Source organism: Cyrtonyx montezumae, unplaced genomic scaffold, assembly GCF_038088225.1.
Source record: "Cyrtonyx montezumae isolate F1298 unplaced genomic scaffold, pur_monq_1.0 scaffold_0, whole genome shotgun sequence".
Lineage (NCBI taxonomy): Eukaryota > Metazoa > Chordata > Aves > Galliformes > Odontophoridae > Cyrtonyx > Cyrtonyx montezumae.
The window spans coordinates 31565229-31590500 of record NW_027071824.1 but is presented as its reverse complement, the minus strand read 5'-3'; the positions used below and the strand labels follow the sequence as shown (position 1 = coordinate 31590500).

Sequence of the window (25272 nt, the reverse complement as noted above, 5' to 3'; positions counted from 1 at the left end):
TACCACAAAATGAGGAACGTGAAAATGAATGACTGCTTGCAAAAAATCTGTTTTGACCTACCAGTTCCTCACCTGACAGCAAATACGCAGTGGCCAAGTACGCAGTTCTGTAGAGTAGCACTCAACTGTACTCATAAGAAGCTCTTTTCTTATTCCAGATTCTAGCATTAGCCACTATACATTTTCCAATTTCTTCATAAAATGATGCAAGCATCCTATAGATTATGACCTTTATAGAAAGGCAAATCATTCACAGAATGGAATCCAACCAAAACCAGTACCTGTTTAACTAAAGGCCAGAGCACGTAAGACTGTCAAACTGCAAAGGCCAGAACCAATGATTCATGAATTTTTAACATGGAAACTAATGAAGGAGAACAAAGAAAGAAAACTACTTGCTTGATAAAATAAAAGCCTTAAATGAGAATCATGGTCAGCTCCGGAGCTGAAAGGCATATTCACATTACACCATTCTGTCATTTCACGTTAAACAGAGACCAACAAATGAGCAGATTATGCCTGTCTTCATGGAAAAATGAAGGAAGAGATTGGGACACGTTTGCTGTCAGTAGACTGTATGGGTATTTCATGACAAAAGGAAAGGCTGGAGAATCCCTGATTGGCATGTTCCAGCAAGTCATGGCAGAAAGCAGGGAACAGTTTCACCATTGGACAAAGCAAAGCCCCCTGCAAAAGAAATCTCTTATAGGAAGCACTAGGCCTGTAGCAGAATTTGCAACCTGGAACTCTGTCTTCTGTATCATTTTAATGTGAAAAGAGTTGGTTGGTTTTGTGTTTGTTTTTTTTTGTTTTTTTTTTGGTTTTTTTTTGAGTGATTAGTGCTCTTGTAAAAAATAAAAATAAAAACTTTCTTTTTTCTTTCTTAGGATGTTGAACAGCAGGCCACTAACCCATCCCATGGCTGACACAGTCAGGACTTTTCATCTCAACTGCATCCCAAACATTTACAGTGCATCTGCTGTTTGTACATACAGGCCCCAGCAGAATTACTCCATTTGTATGCAAAGCTGTGGGTTTTCAAGGGCAGTCATTTTCTGCTGCAATATTGCAAGTAAAACGTGCATTCAAATACAGGCCCATTTTTACTCATTTGTTTCTGAATGAGCAACAGGAATGAAAGTTTACTTAACAAAACATTTGAACCCAACAGTACTGCTTTTAATGAGCAGCTCTAGAAGGCGCTGTTTCACATTTACAATTTAATTGCAGGAACGGTGAAATAGTTAAAACAATCAAACATGAGAGCTCAGCTGGGCCACTTCAGAAGCATTTTTTCAGCTGCAGTGACACAGAGCGGATGGCTGCGAACACCGACACGTACCTGAGTTCATGTGATGGGGGCAACGCGCCGGGCATAACTCAGAGCGTGTCCGTCGGTGCTGGGTTTGTGTTTCCCACCCTTGCAGAGCCCGGGATGCACAGATCCTTTCCTGTCGAAACAAAAAACGCCGTCTGGAATGATGAGTAAATAGAACTGAGTTTAAAAATAAAAAAAAAATAAAAATAAACACTACAAAAATAAGCTGTGAGGCCAAGTTTAAGCTGAAGCGCTGAGGTTACAGGGTTTAAAAGACAAAACTAAACGTAGGATAAAAGATAAAGCAGCCGCAGCGGTGCGTTGATGCCGGCCGAGCCGAGCTGAGCGCGGCTCCCGCAGGCCCGGCCGGCTCCGAGTGCCCGCACGTGGCGCCGCTCGCCGCCCGCCACCAGGACACGCTTCCGCTTCGGCCCGCGCCCTCCTCGGCAAATTCGTGACGCTCCGGAAAAAAAATTCACCACTTACCAGGAGTGGGGTTCGAACCCACGCGGACATACGTCCATTGGATCTTAAGTCCAACGCCTTAACCACTCGGCCATCCTGGTGCACATACAGGAGCCGCCCGCAGACGTTCCTACATACAAGGCCGCTCACCCGCTCGCTCCCGCACCCCGCCGACCTTCGGGCTGCCGCCGAGCCCCCCCCCCCCGCCGTGCTCCCTCCCGCCTTCATTTCCAGCGCCGAAGGGCGCAGAACGCGCAGCGCGGAGCGCGCGGGCGGCCCCGTTCGGCTGCTACGGGACCTGCGGTGCGGGGAGGTGACGGCGGCCCGTCCCCGCCTCGGGCCTGCCCTCCTCGCCCAGCCGGGACCGGGCGCCTGCCCCACCCCTCCGCCGCGTGCCTCTGGCGGGCGCCGGGGCCTGAGCGGAAGGGGGAAGCGGGGAAGGCGGGACTGGGAACTGCTGCCCTTCCCGGCTTGGGAAGGGTTGGCGGCGTGCCCTGCGTCTGTCCTTCCCCCACGCTCCTGCTCTTGCCATGCTTACTTTTCCTCTGGAAAATAGACGACCTGGTCGTGTTGTTGTCAGCCTTCAGGGATATAGGACATGCTAACACACAGCCTCTTTATCCTTAATTTTATAATTCATGCTCCGATGTCCACTGATGAAAGAACAGCGCCTTGACTGTCATTTACCATGCTACACTATTTGCCAGTGGTGTTCTACATTCAATGTGGTGGTGCACCCCTGCAAATGCCTTTAAGAAGCATCATCATTTTCTTTCCTGCTCATGTGTGAAATTATTTCTGAGAGACAAAGTAAAATGTTAGTTTTTCCTGTGAAGGCTTTGTGCATGCTCCTCTTCCTTGGTCAAGAGGAAGAGGATCCTGATTCTCTTAATGTGTCAGGCTGCGCTTTGATGGCCAGCTACACTAATACACACCTAGAAGCATCCTCTGTCAGAACAGATTCTGCTTTGCAGCTCAGAAGCTCTTCAGGAAGCAGCTGCACTGGAAAAGGTATCTTATGGACCAGGCCAAGGTCATTTCTCAGCTTCCTGTCAAGGCACGTGGCATCCTGGAGATAACTGAAAAGTGGAGGGATGCATTGGTGAAGGAAACTTGCTACAAAGAGAATAGGCTGCAATGTGCCCTGTTTTACTTAAGAGATTCTTAAACCAGAGCCAAGAAAAGCTTTCTAGCAACAACAAAAATTACAGCTGCGAATGCGTTACCAGGGAGGTTATAGGATCCTGATCATTAGGAATTTGGAAGAAGCAGTGGTTGGATAAACAGGTAGGGTGGTCCTGCCATGGTACTGACCAAGGGGCAAAGAAACGCAGCACCCTCATAAGGTGAGGTATGATAGCAGAACTGTATCTGTCCAGTGACCATTATAGGCTTCAACTCAGCTATTAGGAAAGCGCTGTAAAAATATGCAAGAAGATAAACCTGTTCTTACATATCAGAGAAACAAATATGATGGCTTCACATGATAATCACATTACTTCTGAAATAAATGAACTGTAATCACATACAGTATCTATTAAAAGACAGCTTCCTGCTTTAATCACGTGTGGTGTTATAGAGACACAAACACAACCATGTGTAGCTCATAGCTCTTTTTCAGAGCTGTTATTTCAAACATCTGCCATGGCTCAAAACTCCTGTTTTGTTCTCAAGAAATTAGAAAATACAGCTAAGGGTGTGATTTCAATAATTCTTGATGAAGACTGGCCTCTACAAATTTGGATTATAAAAACAGCAGTTCAGATATTAAGCTCACCCTCAGGTTCTCTCCTCTTAATAGAATAAATAAAAAAAACCTGTATATTAAACTAAGTTCTATGACTTTACTTCCAGAAGTTTCTCCCAAGACGCTAGAGAGATGCCTGCTCAAGTACACAAGTGCATCTGTAGACCTTCTCATTGGGGTAACAGGCTTCTCTGTGTCTCTAAAATTGTGTTTCAAAATAAAATAAGACAAAATTTTAAAACGCCCTGAGATGAAATGGAAACAAGAAGTTCAGTGTTGTTTACCATACATTATATTTTGCAATAGGGATTTTTTTTCTTTCATATTTATACAATTATCTCTTTCATTTTAAGAAAGAACAATGGAAACCTGGCTGTCAATCCTCTTTGCTCCTCAGAAAGATCTGAAACAAAAAATACCAGTAACCCTAATAGCTAAAGTGACCCATCTCACTTTTTACTGCAACCTCCTCAGACCCAGCTATAAGGTTTTTCACATCTTGTAAAGAAAAAAAAAAAATCCATAGGCTATACTACTTGCATCACCATAGGAGCTGTGTTGACTTTGAGAAGGCAGCTCTCCTTAGCAAGCTTGAAGTCATCCATTCTGCAGCTTCATTTAGTAGTATGTTAACAGCATCAGGCCTTTACTTTTATCATCTTCTTCCACTCATCCTGTGTGGCATTATTCTTTGCAACTGTAGTGTAATCTATTTTTTTTTTTTTCAGAAGCCTGTTTGGCTGTTACTGTGCAAATTCATGGAGTTCTTACATAACAGGAAAAAAAAAAAGAAAAAACAACAAAAACCAAAAACCTTAGTATTAAGCAATGAACAAGTTTGAAAGGAAGATGATTTCTTTAGTTACTGGGAATAGCTTTTCAAATGTTTCTAATTCACAATGCAACTGAGAAATAGTTTTATGGGGACTAAGTGGATTTCAATGATTCGTAGTTTCTTCCCCACAGCAACAGCTTTAAGTCAAGTCAAGGACTCTAATTAGCTTTTTCCTCATGTTTTTACTCTCTTCTGCTTTGCCTCAAATCAGACTGAGGATCTGAATATAAGCTTTGCATTTCTAATAACAAAATCATCAAGATAGTTCTGAACTGTCAGAATAAATTTCTATTTTTTCTTGCAATAGAGAATCATCTTAGAATGTACGAAGCTCATACTTCGTGTTTTTTATAGGAAAAATTATGATAAGTCTATCTCAGTATGCAATGTATTTGATTTACTGTGGCAACAAATATTCTGAGGACGTTCTTTTAGACATTAGTCTTCTTTCACTAATTTACAGTTTAGTCCAGAAGCTTTTAAACTAAACTTAGACTATGTAAGCAACTATTCAGAGCTGTTGACTCGATGCACAACACTCTGCATTTTCAGTTTTTCTTATTAAATATTTTATTGCCTTTGTGGACACATACACGTGTGCAAAAAAGAAACCAACAACAAGCAGGTACATATTTTTTATCAAAAGCACTGTTAAGTACTAAGAATATGCAGACAAAATGAAATATGTTTTTTAATTCCCATTGATTTACATCCACGTTCTGACCGTTGGCACTTTAGGATATTTCTCTACAAACACAATTCCATTGACTTTAATGTCAATACCCACGGAGGTTTTTTTCTCCCACTTCAAGTTTGAATTTTGGGTTGGGAGAGTCTCAGGGTAACACTGATATCATCAAGACATCACCAAATATCAAAATTTCTTCTAGTTTAGAAGAGCAGTGTTCTTCACGCTTCCATGTTACTACAGACAGGCACTTCAGCTAAAGAGACTTCCTGTTTCTGAAAATTCTGTTTAGCTTCTATTTGTGTAAAAAGCCTATCTGGCAAAGAAGCATTTCCCACAAGGATGTGAAAGCTTGGAAGCTGAATTTCTTTTGCTGTTTTGTAATATATCAATATAAATAGCACGAAATGTTCGGGTAATCTTTTAACATAAAAAATTAGTGTGCAAAAGTTAAGAAGGGAAGTTTCACTGCGATCGGTGAGGGAAGATGGTTATGCACATTTAGGCAAAAATTCTAAATACAAAATACTTGAAATGTTTAAATGTGTTTGTTAAAATAACTATAAATATTACAAGAATTTAAAAAAAGAAGTCACTGAAAAAATGTCCTGCATTAATTCAAAGGATACCAACAGATCACAGTGTAACAGGAAGCCACCTAGAAATATTCCAGTTGGAAAACTTACAGAAGTAGGAGCTACAATCACTCCCCAGACCTTATGAATACATCTTTCTCTGACAATGCTCAGTGGTTTCCAGGGCTGCAAATGTTCTATTCTCTCCTCATCTGTCAAACCAACTATGGGCAGACTTCTCTTACATAAAAGGAAAGATTATTTTTAAGCTTGAAAAGGGCACTGAAATGACATTAAAATGTTGTTTATCCTTCAGGTGCACTGAAGAATACACCTGACTTTTTCTTTCCTCAGAGATGCTGAGAGAAAATCCAGTAAACCAGTAAAACTCAATGTTAATAAATTTAATCCTTCATGCTATTAAAAATATATATAAAATTTCCAGATTTAAACGAGTGCTTATTAAGAGTCTGTTGACAGGGTAGTCCTGCAACTAAAACTGCTTGTGTGTATAACACCAGCACAGGAGTCTAAAATGCTTTCTTTGTCTCCCAGCTGTCGTCTTTCTTATGGATGCTTCTACAGAGGGCCACTGCACACATCTCTTTTGCTGTCTTATATGTCAATTGGCAGAAACACATATTTGAAACCTAAAAGCGTGGCAGTTTTTAAATAAAGACTTTCAATAACTCAAAAAGAGTCAGTGTGATGCTTCCATGTTGCAGTTATGGGTACTCACGATGGAGAAAAACAATTACCTGAACACAAACAGAGAAAACGTGCCTATTATGCTTTAAGGTGCAGCTTACTTCTGTTAAGATCAGTGACAGATAAAAATAAAGTTGAAACACAAACTAGTTTTGCATCCTGCTCCTGGTTACAGGCTCAGTACTTTGTCGCACAAGCAGAGCAAAAGTCTCTTCAAGTATTTGCATCAAGTAGGCTCCAAACTAGTTGGAATTCCAACCTCCTGATTCTGTGGTGTATTGTGTCACCACAGACATGCACTGCCTGCAGACCACTTTGACTAATAAGAACTAAATAAACTTGAAATTTGTCATTTTCCCTAGGCTGTTATCAGCCTATCCTTCATTCCTCTTTCTTGACTGGAACAAGTACCATTGCACGGAGATCTTCTGAGTACTTGCACCTCTAGTTACAACAAGAGAGTGAGTTTCAATTAAAAATAGTGGAAAATAGTTTTATCAATACTTCTAGCAGGCCACAAATAGAACGATTTTTCAGCACATTTAGGAACACGTTACCAAACAAAACAAACTGTGCAATAGCTCCAACACTTACAGGGTTTGTCATTAAAGAAAAATCATTGAAAAGAATATCTGATTTTGAAAACATTCATGTTGGTCCATGATATCTTCAGGATAGTCACCTTCTGCAAAACGAAAAGCAGCAGCAGAGGATTGTCATGAGTGGGTGTTTTCTTCTGTACTCTAAAGCTCTTTTTATTTGCTCTTTGGATTCTCCTACGTAGTCCTCAACGTTTTGCACGTTTATCTCAATGACGTCAAAGGTGTCTGACTGTTCTTCCACCAGCAGAGCCACCTGCAGAAAGAGCTCGTGAACCTCCTTGATACGACCTTCTAATTTCACCAACTCCTTGTGACGTGTCTCTATCTCATTCAAGGCTGACCGAGCTCCCTTCACATCCGTCAAGAGATTCTCAGAGAAGACATCCCACCTGCCTTGCTCAATCATCTCCTCAATCTGGTTGCTAGAAACATCTTTGCCCATGATTTCTAGCTGACGCTGAATTCGGATCTTGCAGTTCTCCCGTTGGTTCATTTCTGTTGCATTGTACTCAAACATAGCTTCCTGGAAGGCATGCATGAGGTCAACATAATGGTTCTTTGCTACCCTGGCAATGACAGACATAACCCCATATTTTGTTATTGCATCTTCGCAGAAATCTCTCATTATTTGGAGTTTCCTGTGGATGCTTTCTCCACGGGCCTTGATGTCTCTGGCAATACCATTAGTATCCCGTTTAATGCTACTAAGACGACGCATGGAAGTAAGGAAGCGGCTGTTTTGCTTTCTTAGACGCTTGACATCCTCTTTTAGGAGGTTGTTTTCAGTCCGGATGTTCTCTATGTCCTTGTGAAGAGTTTCCAAGGCATAATCAGTCTCATAAAGGAGAATGTCACGGGGTGAATTTTCATCATCCTCACTATAAGAAAACTCTTGGTTGTGCAACCTGGCAAGTTCACGCATCTCATTTAGCCGGTCTTTCATTCTGCCTGTATAACAGAGGAAAAGTAAAGAAAAAAATTTACAGTAAGTAAAGTATTGCTTTACAAGTTCATAACTAATGATACATTAAAGATAAACCAAAATACTGCAGGTCCTCTATCATTCTAAGCTTGCTTTTCCTGGAAGAGCAAAAGCCTCTCAGGAAAGTATACAGCTTTAATCAATATTGTTGGGAAAGAAAGGAGGTGTAAAAAGCAGCAAGATATATATGTGTATATATATGCATACGCATATATATAACATAGGGTCTTCAGATGCTGTTGTTAATCATAGTGCACCAGGCATAAAAAAAACACAGCAATAGTTCAATTTTCTAAGTAAAACCAACTAACTAAGTCTTACTTATTTTTGTATGATGGAAACACCTTACAGATAGGATAAAGTAACACTGTTGTTACAGGTCAGGATCTGTTCTTTTGCCTCAGACCTAAATTTAGCTGTAAATTTCTCTACAACAGATGCAGAATGAGTAATCTGTATAGACTAGTTAAGCGATAACAAGACATAAATCTCCTGTAAATTTCCTATTCATTTGAAATTCTAGAGCTAAAATATTTGCTAAAAGTAAGACTGAAAGCTTCATTGAGAGCCCTGTACTAAGTATTACAGCAAGCAGGAAGCTGAAAATTTCCCATCACAAAAACTGTATCTCCCATGACATCATTTAAATTAATAAGAAAGAGAACCAAATTAAGAAGTGATAACAAGCATGACATTGCCAGATCTCTGTGTCTAGAGGAATCATCTTTATTTTTTCCAGGAATTAGAATACCTTCACGATCATTTATAAACACATTAACTGCTCTGGACACATCCCTTTGTATGTTTATCAGTTACTCCCACGTGAACATACTTAGGATAACAAGCCTAAATCCAATGTGAATTAAGACTTATGTTTTACAGCCAATTTCTTGGGATTGCTAGATATGTTAAAGATGTTGGGGAGGAGAAGGAAGATTCCATCGCAGACACAGACTCTTCAGCTCAGTGAGTACACACTGATATCCAGAAGTGTTCTGATTAGAATCTCATGTACACTGGTGAAAAAAAGTTTTTCAACCTAAACTAATTGTTCCAAGCAATATGAAACAAAAAACAAGTCCAAGAATATGATGAAAAATGAGCTTTCAGTCGGGAATCTACATATGTAACAACTGTTTGAATTTAAACCAGAAGCCTCATAGATGTAATTCAATTATAGGGAGAAAGCTTTCAGATATCAAAGGTTTTCCACCACCTCCCACAGCAATAACAAAACCAAGACCTACACCTCACGCCACAACACTGAGATGAAAAATCCCCACCTACAGTGAAAACAAAATTGCATAGGGCAGCTTTAATGACTAGTTTGCTTGACTTGAAAACTGCATGGCCAAGATTACCTACAGTCAGTGTAGCTAGAATATCTACTGTCCATGTCTGGAAATGGTTATTGGAATGTTCTCTAGACAGCGTGGTGGAAAAGGAAAAAAGAGCCATCTTGCAATGGCTCGGGATTATTTAGATCTCTTCTAGTAACGAATTGTTTCTGAGCTTTTCACCTGAAATGTAGATGTGGGTCTGAAAAGCAGTCACACACTGCTAGTCTGACAGCATTCCTGACTGTTAATGGCTTCCCTAGAGTCCTCCCACTTTTAGCCCGATCCTTGAACCGCCATGTGTTGTGCTCAGCGATTTATTTATTTGGTGTTTTAACATCTACATTTGGAAACAATATTTTTTATGCCCAAACCTTAAAGTGATCATCTATTTTATGCAGATGGCATCTCACTTCTGCACATCATGTGTGTGCAGGCTTACACTGCCCCCATGCTTACAGGAATGGTCCTTCAACTTGAGGAAAACTAAATCTCAGCAGACTTCCTAAAGAAATCTCCACAGCAGCCTTAGAAGTGGCTCAACAATTAATACTTCTTTATTTTTGGGCTTAATAAAGGGGTTGAGCTTCTCTGGAAAAATAAGAACAGTTATATCTACTAGCCACTATGCTGTGTTCTTCCAAACTTCAAGGAATGTAGGCATCTACCAATGATTTTAATCCAGAGATGCTCTCCAGTATGCACAGACATCATGAGTTTGGTATGAGTAATAACTGCTTTTTGTTTGTTCAAAACTTAAGCAAGAGTTCTAGGCCAAGACTGGGGAAAGTACATTTAAACAGAGAACTACATTGAGTAAGAACCCTTGCACAATAATGTGATAACTTTGCAGGAATAGGTCTACACTTCCTTCCTCTACCCTCAAGGGTGCACTCTGCAATTTGTCTTTCTTATTCACTAGTATTCTAAAGCGTTAGATAAAGCAACAATAAGAACAAATGGAAAAGTAGAAACACAGTAATTCATAGCATGAAAATTACTAATGCTGTAATAAATGTATATGGATATTAATTCTGCAGCATATCCATAAAAGTATTGTTTGTTTGTTTTTGTTTATTTAATACAACACACATAAAAAGTTAAAAAGTGAAGCAACAAAATAAGAGCAAAGAGCTCCCAAGTATAGCCTCAGATTGCACTGTAATGTTGCCCATACACAGAACAATCACGGAATTAAACACTGGCCTACATCCTATCACTTCCACCAAGTCTGTCTACAATCTGTGTGTGCTGAAGAAAATGTTCTGCAACATAAAATGTAATACTCATCATTCAGCTCACGGTCAGATATCTCATTTACTGTGTTAATACAGCGCATTTCCTCAGAGTTTTCTCCTGTGATATCCCCAGAATGCTCCACACACTCCTCATAGTCCTTTGGGGAGGGCACTTCTAACAGCCCATCCACAGACACAGATTTCAGCATAGAGTGATTATGGACAACAGCATCACTCTTGATGAGTTACAATGCCAACTTAAGACACTCAAAGCACATTGCTCTGTACCTTGTAAATTTGGAAGTCAGCTCCTGACTTTAGCCACTGCTGCTGGTCTCAGGGACTTGACCATGTAAGATCCCAAAGTAACAAGCTGGACATTGGTGAACAAACACATGGATCTAGGCCATTCATGAGATGTTCATCTCCAAAGACACATGCAGCTTCCTCTACGATCTCTGTGATCCAGTAGAATCCAATTCTAAATATGAACAGAGGGATCAAATTAAAGTTTTGTAGGCAATCTTCATCATGAGGATTTCCAGTTTCTCAGTGCTTAGCTCTGAAAGACTAGAGCTTTTCACAGAGTTAATCAACAAAATCCCTGGGAATCTGTCCTGAAGGACAAGGGATTCAGCAGAACTGGCAGATCTTTAAGGAAGCTTTCCCCAGGGCACAGGAGCTCTCCATCCTCAAGCATAGGAAGTCAGGAAAGAAAGGCAAGAGATTAGCATGGCTGAACCAGGACCTGCTAGTCAATATGGAGAGCAAGAAGAAAATGCACAGGCAGTAGAAGCGTGGACAGGTTACCCAAGACTATAGGTATGCTGATAGGCTGTGTAGGGTTCGAGTCAGGAGGCCAAGGCCCAGCTGGAAATGGTCTTGGCAAGGGGAGTAAAAAAGGGTAAGAAAGGCTAATATAGGAGATTCTCACAACGAAAAACAAACTCAAATGCAGTGGCATTACAGAAGTCTTCCCCATTTCAAACAAAGGGGAAACACATCTTCCCAAGAGATGCTAGTAACTTCCAACCATTCTTTTGATAGTATCAGTGACAGAAGTGACAAAAAAGAACTGAAACAAACAAACAAAGAAAAAAGGGAGAGCAGAGGGGACCAGTCATTTGTAAAATGGACCAGTGTTTAAAAAAGTTGACCTCTGTTCCTGTTGTTACTCAGGAAAGTTTAGTTACATTTACTTACATGTTGATAGCACTGTTTGTAATTTAAACACATATGTTAACGTGACATACAGTACATTACTATTTGTTAGGGATAGCTGCAGCAATCTCTTCCTTTATATAAAGCCCCATGCAGCAGGAGAAACTGAGCCTCTCTGGCTAGGAAGCATCTCTGCAAAGAGAACTTGCATAGATTCATAGATACATTAGATTGAAAAGGACCTACAAGATCATCTAGTCTAACCATCCTCCTATCACCATCCCTACCCACTAAGCTACTAAATCAGATCCCTTAGCACCTCATCTAAATGCTTCTTGAACAGCGCTAGGGATGGTGCCTCAACCACCTCCCTAGGCAGGTCATTCCAGTGCCTGACCACTCTTTCAGAGAAAAAATGCTTCCTCAGGTCTAATCTAAATCTTCCCCGGCGCAACTTGTGGCCATTCCCTCTCGTCCTGTCATTATTTATCAGGGAGAAGAGGCCTACCCCCTCCTCACCACAACCCCCCTTCAGGAAGTGGTAGAGTGCAATAAGGTCTCCTCTGAGCCTCCTCTTCTCCAGACTGAACAATCCCAGCTCCCTCAGCCGCTCCTCATAAGACTTGTGCTCCAGACCCCTCACCAGTTTTGTTGCCCTTCTCTGAACACGCTCCAGGGCCTCAATGTCCTTCTTGTAGTGAGGGGCCCAAAACTGAACACAGTACTCGAGGTGCGGCCGTACCAGAGCTGAGTACAGGGAGATGATCACCTCCCTGCTCCTGCTGGCTACACTATTTCTAATACAGGCCAGGATGCTGTTGGCCTTCTTGGCCACCTGGGCACACTGCCGGCTCATGTTGAGCCGAGCATCAACCAACACCCCCAGGTCCTTTTCCTCTCTACATTCTTCAAGCCATTCTGCCCCAAGCCTATAGCATTGCATGGGGTTATTGTGGCCAAAGTGCAGGACCCGGCACTTAGCGTTATTGAACCTCATCCCATTGACCTCAGCCCAGCTGTTCAGCCTATCCAGATCCCTCTGACTTTGGGGTCCTGGTAGACATCAACTTGAACATAAATCAGCTCTGCACCCTTGTGGCACAGGTCTCCAACAGCATTGTGGGCATGAACAGCAAAACAGGTCGAGGGAAGTGATTCATCCCCCCATCTGACATCGGAGAGTCTGTATCTGGAATGCTGTATATTGCAAGAGATACAGACACCATGGAGTGAGTCCCAGGGAGGCCACCAAGTTGGCCTGCGGTGCCAGAGCCCCTGTTGTGTCAGGGGAGTCCAGGAAAATTGGGGCTGTTCAGCCTGGAAAATAGAAAGCTCAGGGGAGATCCTAACTACTGCCAGCACCTACCAGACATGAGGTGTACAACACCAGGGGCAGCAGACCAAAGTGGGAACCAGAAAATAGAGAAAAGAAAACAGGTAACACCAAACAAACACAGACTCATGAATACTGGAATAAATGGCAAAAGAAATTCTGGAATGTGCATCCTGGACGGCACCTTCAGCTACCTGATCTACCTGCATGTGGTTTGAAGGTCGCTGGGTTAGAAGACGTCCAGAAGTTCCCTCCAGTATAATTTGTTCTATTACACAGCCTCAGGTCTAAAGTCTGATAATTTGAATGTGGGATAAATATATCCTACGACTTGCACAACTTTATTTAAGATATGTTCAACACATTATAGTATCAAGACACCAGGCACCCTGTATATAAATACCTTCATTCTACAAATACGTGCTCTAATAGATGTGCTGCTGGTTTGATTTTATTTTAAAATACTGTGCATATATTCAAACTGCAACATCTACCTTCCTGTCTGTATTTTTGGGGTAGATAAATCTGTCTGTTAAAATCAAGTTCCTTCTGCAACCCATCATGGTGTGTACACCCAAACATACACACACAGGAAATACAAGCCAGGTAATGAGCACAAAGGTTACAGCTTTGAAGCCAAATACCCACCAAGCAGAGTCAGTAGGGGATATATTCAGCATTCACCTCTTCATGCTAGCACGCTGCTTCTTGGTGTTAATCACTATGACTAACTTTCCCATGATGCACAAGAAAGTTGCAAGCTATTCTGTTGCAATAAGACTGCATGACATGGGATTTCAGAAAAGGATATCCACTCTGAAAGTTAAAAGCTGCAGAAAACTGCTTCCCAAAAGCCCCGTGTACAGACAAGAAGTCCTGAATGACTGGTAGCATAAAATACCTGATAAAATAAGCTATTTGCAGTAACAAATGTTGGCTGTAAGAGCGTGTTATGCAAAGCAGCACTACGAGCATGTATTTCCACTACTGTGCTAATGTTTTCCATCCTGTTATCTAAGTAGAAATAAGAAAGGCTGGAGAGTAATATATAAAAGCAAACAAGTTGCACACTTATTTGTCTCAGTGTTAACATTTGTATGTCCACATCACTGAGTTTGGTGAGAAGGAGTGAAATAAACCAGCAGGTTCAGCACAGCATCTACATTTGCATCACAAGCAGCTGGGAAGGAAGCCAGTGTGTATTTTTGCTTTTTACATCATTCCCAAAAGGCAGCTGCTAGCTAGAAGTGGTTTGTAGCTTAACAAAAGTCTAGTCAGTAATTGTTTCATCCTTGAGTAAGACCTTAGAAGATGAAAGTCTTAGTTCAGTTGAAGTGGCCTACTTGAGGAACAACAGATAATCCAAAATAAGTCATTTAATACCATTTCTACCTACAGTTCTTCACTCCCTCAGAAGCTAAAAGTCACTAAGTGCTTCAGTATGAGTCCCCATGGCTCAACTGGCCTGGTACCCTACCCCTGAATGCCATGTGCTACTGCTTGTGTGAAACACAACAGATGTGACCCAAGAAACAAGTGGTGAACAACTCTGCTCCTAAGCAGAATTATTTTATAGCCACTTTTATATCAGCACATTCCATTGACTTTCTATACTTTTTATGGACCACACAGTACTGATGCAATTTTGTCTGGATGTAATGCTCACAGATGGGACTCAATGCTGGGTTGTTAGATTTAGGGTAGTATGCTTAGGTTGAGGTTTGACTTTATGATCTTGAGGGTCTTTTCCAACCTGAGCAATTCTATGATGCTACGACTTCCAGAGTCCTCTATACTCAACTGTGAGGAAAATAATGTGCTGCTGCTACACAAAAATCTGAATAATTTATAGTAAATGCAAATGAGAGTTGGAGTGTCATATTTAATAATTATATTTCTGTTTTAGAGCAGATTCAATCATTTTGTCTGGTATCTGTTTTCCAATAATAGGTTAGATAATATTAACTTGGAAAACAGACTATTGTTTGCAATAGGATTTCCACTATCCAAAAAAAAAAAAAAAAGAGAAAGTTTCTAATTGAATCAGAGCATAATGCAAGCCATATTTCCAGACCTAATTCCATAATGCAAGCCATATTTCCAGACCTAATTCCATGATGCCTAACTGGTGGAATGGCAGGCTTCTCTTTTTCTTGCTCCTCATCTGTGCAAGCTTGACAGAAGACCAAAAAATCATAACCTAGTGGTTAAGGTACCATGCCTTCTGGAACTGTTTTAAGATTTCATCTGTATCTCCTTCTCCAATATTAACAAACACTATGGAGATCAGCATGCTGAAATCTTTTTGTAGCCTCACTGAAAGGAAGTTATTTTCTCCAGTGTTCCTTGTATTCGGCAGTGTTTTAAAATACACCAAGTGCATTCAGGATTGAAAGTAATACAGAACACCAGCTATAAAGCTGCACAAATTCATCACAAAGTTGAAAATGTATCCAGAGAATATTAGACAAAACAACTTCATATACTGTAGTCAACGCCTGTTTGCAGCAAACACCCCCATCCTACTTCCAGTCACACAAGCAAGAGTGCATGAAACCGCAGGTGTCTTAGGAACGTTTTTTTTCCAAACCTTACACAGAGCATTGACTTCTGTTTGCAAGCTGCTACATTCAGAGAAACATGGAGGACTCATTGTCTGCAGACTATTTACAGTTATCTGAATCTCCATGTCTACCTTGCTTTCTTTCATACCATAAAGGCTATTTAGAAAGGCACGGGGGGGGAGAAAAACCACATACATTCAAATAGGTTGTTTCCTCTAACTCAAAGTAATGAGACATAATTGCTTGACTGCTGATAGCTTTTGAGCTTCTTTGACTTACCCAGGTTTCTCCTACAGTATTAAGCAAAGTAACTCTCAGTTTTTGCACCAGAGCATATTATAAATCCAAGGATCTAGCGCGTCTCCTGCTTCACAGATTATTCAGCAGCATTAACTATTTTAGTACTTACCAGAGACTGGTTATAAGGTTTTCCAGGCACAAGAGAAGCTGCTGTACACATTACATGCACATGATTTTTCATATATTTATGAAGAGGCTGCAAAAGAAAAAAATCTTTAGTTTTACATTACTACTACACAGCTTACATGGTAATTAAACATTATCCTGGCATCTGCTGTTACTATTTATTGGGCTGCCTACACTTTTGCTGGGAAGCTATGGATCACCACTGACAAGTCTTCTGACCTGCACAGACAGTAAGATGGATTCTCACTATCTTCTCTGAGCATTTTTCCTCACAAGTACCACTGCTTTACAATTGCAACTAGCTTTGTTTTTGTCTTGTCGTGTGGGGCCTATGCCAATCCTCCACAACCAGACATGTAGACAAAAAAGTTTCTCCATGTTCATGACATGGCCCATTAAAAAAAATAATAGTCTTCACGTGTACAGTCATCACGCTCCTATATGTGACTGGAATGAAAACAAGCAAGTATAACGTACATCCCAAATTTAGCTGCTGCTTTTTCCCAAGGACTTTATGAACCCTATGGTTATCAGCTGCAGGTTCTGAAACACTGTACAGCTGGAACCCTTACTGCCTCAGAGCTGAGAGCATGCCTGGCTTTCTGAAAATTCAGTGCTACTACAGGCAGCTGCATGGACATAAGAATGTATTTTATCACAGAGGAGTGAAAAAATCCCACTTTTGTTCTCCTTTGTGTACTTCTCATGTAGTATGTTACAGACTAACTACTGCAGCATGCCCTTTCTTCCTGTGATAGGCAAAGCCCAAGTCTTCAGTTAAAACAGGATGGGGAAAGGGAATACGGACTATACTTCCCCAGCCTTCGCACATAGTCATACAGAAACATAAAACAGTGAGATGGCCATCCATGCATTCCTGCCAATTACTGCAGCTGAGTACCATGTTGAGTCACGGTATGTGGAAATCTGCGTGATGCCATCACTGAGTGCCACAGGTGAATCCTGCTCTGGTGAATCACCTCAGCAGGCCTGACACAGGTCTGTCCAGCAGAATAACTGGGTACAGGCTGTACATAACTACCACTGCTACTACCAAATGGTATTTAGACACAATTAAGACATTAGGCTGGCATCTGCATGTGATATCAGTCAGAAGCAAAGTGTTCTAGAAGCATTTAAATTTGCACAACAGCATTTTATTTTATTTTTTAATATATGCATATTTAGAGCTTAAAGTACAGAGTTACAATCCGAGATCAACTGTTCTACTTAAAAAGGAAAAAAAATCCCTTTACATTTCATATGGGGTGTCATATTGGTATTTGCTCACACGGGCCAGTACAGGAAGCTGAGTTCTGGGTCCTCCTACAAAACCTACACCCCTGTGACTGGACCAGAGAGGTTCAGCCAGGAAACACGTGCTCACACACACGTGCACAGGCAAAGTCTCAACCCCAGGACATGCTAGTCAGCAGTACAGCAGTCACCACATACCACCTATGGGTGTTCACAGGCCTCTTCAAAGTACCAGAGACACTGAGACAAGGTACAGATGTAATTGGGAATATGGTGCCACCAGAACTCAGGGAATCTTTCCCCATCTTTTATTGATACAAGTTTATCAAGAATAATCTTACACCACATCAGTTAGACTTGCTTCCCTGTTTACTGCCCAGCAGATAGAGCAGAAGCTGCACACATGATCAGCCTCACAAAGTCAGGTCCCGTGATACACTGTGATTAACTACTGAAGCAGGGCCTAGATGAGAAGCACTGAGCACTGTGTGCAGAAGGCTAGATGAGATAGCAGGATGGTGACACAATCAGCAGAAGCTATCAAAACAGCAGAACAAAAAGGCAGAAGCTGAACCACATTGCTGGCTCCCCAGCTGCGTGGCACAGCCACAGAGCATGGGCATGGCCAGGGGCAGGCCCGGAGCTGCACCCCCAGAAATGGCTTCTCTGCAAGGCTGTATCAGTATGGTGAGACGGCACCTGAGGCTGAGGTAAAAGTATCAGGTTAAATTAAATTAGCATTACCTCACATATTTCTGCACCATGTCTTGTCACCTCTGCACTGCAAGGATGAGAGAGGAATCAAATATTTCACCTGACTTATAAGGGAGGCTGTATTTGTTCAGGCACCTTCATGTTTGGTAGTTATCTTCTGTCATAACTGTTTTCAAATATGCCAACATTATGATGGCCTTCTGTCAGTCTAAGAGGTTACCCGTAATTTCAATTAGCAACTTGGATAATGAGCCTTCACAGCCTCCAGACAACACTGAACTTGGAGGGGGCAGAGCCAAGCATTTGGTGGCAGAGGGGAAACATTTAGAATGCAGGATAAGCCTGGCAAGTCATAGCAGATCTACGAAAAATTAAAGGAAATTCAGAGGATGGCACTTTTAGAACAAATTATTTGCACAAATAGAAAATAGGGAACATGTGGGTTAAAAGCAAGAAAGTATCAGCGGCATTACGGTAGATTACAAGCTATAATGCAAGTTCACAGTATAAAGCCACTGTAAAAACAAAACAGAACATATGTGACTTGTATGAGAGGTGGCATAGGAAGCACCAGTTGTACCCTGCTTGTTATCAGTAAGGCCTTGGTTGGAATACTGTATCCAGCACCCATTACCAAGCTAGGAAAGTCACAGGGTACTGAATAGCATCTCCAAATGCTTTAGAAACCACAAGCTTGAACGAAGAGGAGAACATAAGTTTGTTCTTTACAAAAAAAAAACAGATAGAAATCACAGAATGGCTTGGGTTGGATGGTAGATTAAAGCCCATTCAGTTCCAATCCCCAGCCACAGGCAGGGCTGCCACCTACCAGATCAGGCCCTGGGGCTTTCAGTCCCTCAAGGGATGGGGCCTAAACACACCACACTAATGTACAAAAGGAGTTCATAAAAAATAAATGTTTTTTTGTTCCATTTGATTACATGTGAGTTACACAGAACTAGCTGTGATACGATAAAACAGGATCAGTTCTCCACAGGAACACCACGGAGCCCTCGTCCTCAGAGGTCACCAACAGGACCACCCTACAGGCCTGCTCTGGAGACACTGGTCTGCTGCCCCAGAATGGACTGAGCCATGCCTTAAAATCTCTCCGTGGCCCTACTTGTCCATGGTCAGCCAGCTCCCTTGCAGCCAGGGAAGTCCTAGTGGATCCTCCACCCAGAATCTCTTTCTGTTATCACTGAGCATCTCTTCTTTGGAGCAGATCTAGGTTAGTTATGTTAGCATCGTGTCTTTCCTCACAGAAGGCGCTCTCTTGCTTCCCTCTCCAAAAACAGTATGCACCGCACAACACAAGGTGTCAGATACTGAGCCTAACCCTGCACCACCCCAAATCTGCAAGACTGTGGAGCAGTATGCAGTGGCATTTTAACATGTTGAGAGATCTTCTTTATCATGTTTATTTTCTGGATAAAGATCTCTTACGACAACAGAAGTTAACATGTGGCTTTAGCCTCAGCCAAAACACCATATTTAATTGTCCTCTACTTTAGCATGCAATGACAGTTTCAGAGCAGTGGTGATACAACAGAGGCAGCGAGAAAAAAGAGGCAAGAGAAGGTCTTCAGAAGTGCTAGGCGTCTAAAGCATCCTTTTGCAAGGAGGCGTTCTGCCCTGTTTTTCTCTGCTCTGTTAAAGCTTCTGTCCGTTCTTTTGAATTAACTTGTGCTCCTCTTGTAGTCCCACCACTCCCATAGAAAAACTGTTTTAACAGCAAGTGACACCATTAACAGGAAGCCAGCATCCAAGTGGCATTCTCATCTTAAAAAGCATTTCCATTTGGGTCCCTGGCAGCTTAAAAAAAATAATTAAAAAAAGAGATTCCAAAAATACCCCAGGAACAAGAAGCATCACTGTAGGTCAGCGATACTTTCCCTGTCATTTCCTCCCGCTGCTATCTCAGACACACACACTACAGCAGCGCTCCTCGGCAGGACAAGAAACTAAGGCCAGCTTAATAGGAAGCAATCAAAGAGCGCTAACTCCCGCCCAGCTCACAGACCTGGCCTCGGGGATGCGCAAGGAGAAGAGGTTACAAGCTGTTACCTTACGAAGGCAAGCACCTCCATGCGCTGCCAGAAACCAAGCGATGCTCTCTGCCCCTTCCAGGTGACCACGGCTATAAACGGAACCGCACCTACAGCCCACTCCCTTGCTGCCGACCTCACGCTTCCCTCGCGGCTCACGCGAAGCCAAACCGCACGGCACTCTTCGCACCCCGCGGACCCTTTTTCGAGCGGCACTCAGCGCTGACGGCGACGCCGAGGACCAGCGCGGAAGATGCCGTCCCAGCACTCACCTCCCGCACCGGACGCGCCGCTCCCGCAGCCTCAAGCACCGTGGGAGAGTCCGCGCCGTCGAGGCCAGCGCCGGTGCCGGCGGAACGCCCCGCCCGCGGCCCGGCTCACCGCCCATCGGCTGCGGGGGGCGGAGCTGTACGGGAAATGGGCGAGCGCGGGGTGGCCCTGCCTGGCAGCCGGCGCCCTGGGTACCGCCGGCCCCTTCCTGAGCGCTTCGGACGTGGGCGCGGAGATGCCGTGCCGGAATGGCTACTGGGTGCACGCATCGAACCTCTGCTGCCGTTCTGTGTGAGAGAGGAGGCGAGGTCCACGCAGTGCTGCGGCGAGGACCATCTGCCTGAGGGATAAGGCGAAACACCTAAGACTGCACTCCTTGGTTCTTTCCATGTGGAGTCTTGAACTCCAGGATGCTGGGACTGAATACAGACAGAGCTGAAAATGAAGCTGAATGTTAATATAACTGCGTGGTGGGCATAGACACAGTCTGCTTTGCATGGATCATAGAATCACAGACTCATTAAGGTTGGAAAACACCACTAAGATCATCAGTTCAACTGTCCACCCATCCGCACCATCCCACTGACCATGTCCCTCACTGCCACATCCACACAGTTCTTCATCACCTCTAGGGACGGTGACTCCACCACCTCCCTGGGCAGCCTATGCCACTGCCTCACCACTCTTCATAAGAAGAATTTTTTCCCTAATGTCCAACCTCAACCTCCCCTGGTGCAACTTAAAAAGGTTAAGAGGAACATAACCAGGTATGTCACATGTAAAGACTGTGTCATGAGAAAAACTTTTAATGCTCATTTCTTGTGAATGTTATTATTACGAGCATTTATTATGCTCATTTCTGTAATGTTTGAAATAATGAAAGTGATTAAACAAAGTGATTAAACCCATAAACAAGACTGAGAGTTTTCAGCCTTATCAATTTATTTTTCTCCAAATCCTGATAGACATTATTTGCAAAGCTACAAAAGTAACAAAGTATGTTTTGTTTTGTTTTTTTTCTCCACTTCATGCTATTAAACTAGAGACATTCTGTGAAAATGTGAAAGGAAAATAACTCTGATCACATAGCTAAAGGCAGAACTGACTACTGTAGTGATACCTATTGTTTCTTAAATAGGGGTTGGGCAGCACAACAGACAGTATCTCTGGGGACAAGTAGCCTTGCTAGCTGTTACGGAGTTAACGTTGATTAATAATGTATACTTGTGACATTTTTTTTAGCTAAAAATAGAGCTCATTGCTGCCTGTTCAGTTCTGCATCACAGAACCCGTTCTCAGACACCTAACATTTATTTTTACTTTTCTGGATAATCCAAACAAGCCTCTTTTAAGCTAGAATTAAGTCTGGTGCAACCTCGCACGTTGTGGATTAACTGAATTACTGCTTCATGGTCCTGGACAGATAACTTGATATTAATGCCAACTCTTCTCTTTCCAACCTCATGGATTGTTAAGCGGACCCAAAATCAAATGAGTTGACAGCTTCCAAGATGAGTGCAGGAAGGCTTAGAGTGATGCTAGGAAGTCGCATTATATGTCTTCACTCAGGAGTCTCCAGCTGCAGCACTCCCACTTCGAAGTGATGATGCTCAAGCACTCCTCTGCTGAGCCTTCACTGTCCTTGCAGCCTCTGGCAAAAGCAGGGGATCTCACAGAACAGCTTCTTCACTAAACGTTAGTGACTCAGTGAGATCCTGCTCACTTGTATGAGGAATGGGCTGCTGACAAGAATTCAGAAGTCAAGGCCTTCTACTAGCTAGCTAAATCCAGCTTAATTCTTTGCTGAAGTTCATAGTGTTGTTTGGATTTGCGAGGGATAGCGAAGAACAGCATTGAGCCCTGCAGCTGTTTTTCTTCTAACTCTCCTTTTCTCCCCTTGACTGGGAATGAAGAAAAATGTTAGAAAAGGAGGGGCTGCTGAAAGCTGTGCAGACAGAGGTGCTCTCAGAGGTGTAGGACAGCCCATGACAGGGCTATTTCTCTTTGTTCTTTAGGAAAGGAGTTAACATTATTTCCAGTTACGCCAGCAAGGCAAGTGGAGCCAGCCCTGGGCTTAATGTCCCTGAATTCCTTGCGAACCACAGCTTCACTCTCATGCATGGCTCTGAAGGTTAGTTGCACGTACACAAGTGCTTAAAGAGCTGCAAATCTAATTAAGATTCTATTAAATGCCAGATTGGACAGAAGGGGAATAGCCCTGGCTCTTGTGTTGACTCTGGAGGTGATGGAATCTTAATTATTGAGCTAGTAATTGATAAATGAGCATACTTAAAATATTTTCACATGGTGGACATAAAAAAAAATTGTTAACTGAAACCAATGGAGCAAAACTGATTTCCACAAGCTGAAGGCTTGGGTTGTTATCAAGTAAACCACTGGCTGTCTATTCTGCTGCCATGGCTTTTGAACACAAGGGTATAGTCCTACATACTCAGCATTTCAACGATCCTATCACAACCGTTGGCCTAGTGAAAAGTGTTTCCTAGCTGTTTCTGTGTTCCATAAAGACACGTTCTGACACCTGTTATCAGAGGGGAATGAGGTATCTTCTCTACACTTACCCTTCAATTAACAGCAGGTTCAGCAACAGAGGGAGCACTCTGTTGTCTGGCAGGGCAGAGGCTCAGAAGTCTTTGTGACAGGACTGACTGAAAAGCCTGGATGGGAAGCAGGTAGCAGGAGCTCAGATTTGGGTAATATCAGGATCTAGGGCAGGTTCCCATTGCCAAAATGTACTTCCTCATTTTCCTTTCAACAGTGTTCTCCGATCAGAGGATAGGCAGGCTGTAAATTGAGAGTGAAGGGAGAAGTACCTGGGGGGTTAGGGACAGCCAGGGGCTGAGAGCCTGGTAAGAGTGTGGTAAAGACTAAAGAAACCTTCACAAGGAGCCATCAGAAAATGAAAACATATGTAGTTTGTATGGAGCATCCTTTTCAAATAATTAGTCAGAAAATACATTCTTTTCTTACAACTAACATGTTTCAATGAAATTGAACACCTCTGTGTTAGAACTCCTTGGTTTTACGTGGCCTGGTTCACCTAACCCCTGCTGCCAGTGCTTTTCAACAAGATAACCATATTCCTCCAGAGATGGTGTACTGTGCTTCTTCACCATGCAGGCTCTGAAAGCATGCTGCACAAATGGCTTTGTGGCTAGATCTAAATGCTCTGCAGCAAGTCAACCCAAGGTTAGCATGGTAGCTGTGTGTGACAGATCTAAGATGAAAATGTGCTTTTTGGTGAGCTGAAGGTGAGGGAAGAATCACTTGGGATTTTCTCTAGCTTGGAATACACAGCCCGAGGGCAATACATTTCACAGCACAAGTTGCTGTCTAAAGGTCTCACCCAGTGGAGAGTCTATAAGCAAGTTATATGTGACACAGCAATGTCATGACAGATCTCCATGGAATGAAACAAAGTCATTTGTACGGTTATATTTTACAGGGTAGTGTTTTAGCTGGGAAAAGTTAAAAATTAATGATGTGTGTCAAGATACAGAGGTATTTGTCAGAGAACCTGCAAAACCTATCTGAGAAAAGTGAAGGCATATATTTTATCTTTCAGACCTGTCTGTAGACTGTTGCAAGTATTTCAGGTTTCCAGGATGCACTTGTTATCAAGTCTTACAGGTAAGAAATGCAAACTTTACTGTGGGCACCAAACAACTATAAATACTTACACAAATGCCACCAGCACTTGTAGATTCACTTATCTCCAGTCAGGAAGTATCTCTGTTTATAAATGGCATCTATACATGAAGGTGGGTATGGCAGAAAGGCAGCTTAATGACAGCTTTTTATTTATTTATGTTTGTGAGCTACCACTTTTGATAGATGTATCTGCCTTGGTTGGAGCTTCCAGAAAGAAGAAACCTGACCAAATCTGCTGGGGTCTTGCATGGCTGTCAGCTCCTGCCGGCCTCCCACCTGGCTCTGAGCTCAGGAAGCATCACAGGTAGGAAGGATTGTGCAGCAGCCAAAGCATGTGGTTATAGCTTACTAGAATGCAACTATTAGTTTCTAGTTTATTAACTGTGCACATCAGCATCAGGATAGGTCTGGACATTGGCATTGTTACATATACCCTTTAACTTCCAGATCTTTGAAAGCATTGGACACGCTAGCTTTTTTGTTGGCTCAGTTCATAGCTGAGTGAGTAAATGAATGGGGAAGTCCCAACAGATGAATCAAAACCAGAGCACAGAGCCTTTGTTCCAGTGTGTCGACCTAGAGAATTATATGGTCTGGAAAGCATGTTATATACTTACATATGTGCCTTACAAGTAGCATCTCTGTATAGGTTGTGTTACCACAGCAGAAAAGGACTGTGCTGTGCATACATATTCCATCCTTATTCTTTCCTTGTAGTTTCACCTACATTGAGCTGTGGAACTTTCTTAAGCTAGGAAAACATCTGGTAGGAATGATTCAGGTATCATATAATTGTTTGAGTTGGAAGGGACCTTTAAAGGCCATCTACTCTAAGTCCCCTGCAGTGAACAGGAACACCGACTGCTCCATCAGGTTGTTCAGAGCCCTATCCAGCCTGACCACGAATGTCTCCAGGAACAGGCCATCCACCACCTCTCTGGGTAACTTGTTCCAGAGCTTCACTAAACTTGTCATAAAAATAATTTTTCCTTATGTAGAGAGCTGACTTTAAGTGGAGATGGTTGATGGATGGTATTACTTCTCGAATTTTATTTTCTACATCTTATTAAAATGTGTTAAGATGTACTTAAATGTTTATAAAAACATAGAATATTAAAATACATTAAAATATAAGACTAAGGCCTCAGATAGGCAAAGTCAGTTCTCCAAAATTCAAATAAAAGTTTAAGAGTGCATATATTGTTTTAAGCACATATATCATTTTGAGCCAAGAAACAGTTACAATAACACTGTAAGGTTTTGAGAAATTACATAAAATCTGTTATTTCTACTAGATTGCAAGATATAGTAACTTCATACAGTTCAGGAAGA

At 42.2% G+C, this 25272-nt stretch overlaps 1 protein-coding gene and 1 non-coding gene across 3 annotated transcripts; both read right to left on the bottom strand.

Moving 5' to 3' along the window:
• Positions 1–1801: 1801 nt before the first annotated feature.
• Positions 1802–1884, bottom strand: TRNAL-UAA (transfer RNA leucine (anticodon UAA)). Its single transcript has one exon. It is a non-coding gene; the product is annotated as a tRNA-Leu (tRNA).
• Positions 1885–4903: 3019 nt separating this feature from the next.
• STX11 (syntaxin 11) lies at positions 4904–20033 on the bottom strand. 2 transcript variants are annotated; one of them, XM_065731551.1, is made up of 3 exons: positions 20018–20033; positions 10784–10976; positions 4904–7886 (listed from the first exon to the last, which is right to left on the bottom strand). In XM_065731551.1, the coding sequence occupies exon 3, from the start codon at positions 7879–7881 to the stop codon at positions 7015–7017; it is 867 nt and encodes a 288-aa protein (XP_065587623.1). In that variant the 5' UTR covers positions 7882–7886; positions 10784–10976; positions 20018–20033; the 3' UTR covers positions 4904–7014. The 2 variants fall into 2 exon arrangements, with proteins under 2 accessions (XP_065587623.1, XP_065587613.1); XM_065731541.1 differs by lacking the exon at positions 20018–20033 and adding an exon at positions 15833–16053.
• Positions 20034–25272: the final 5239 nt, after the last annotated feature.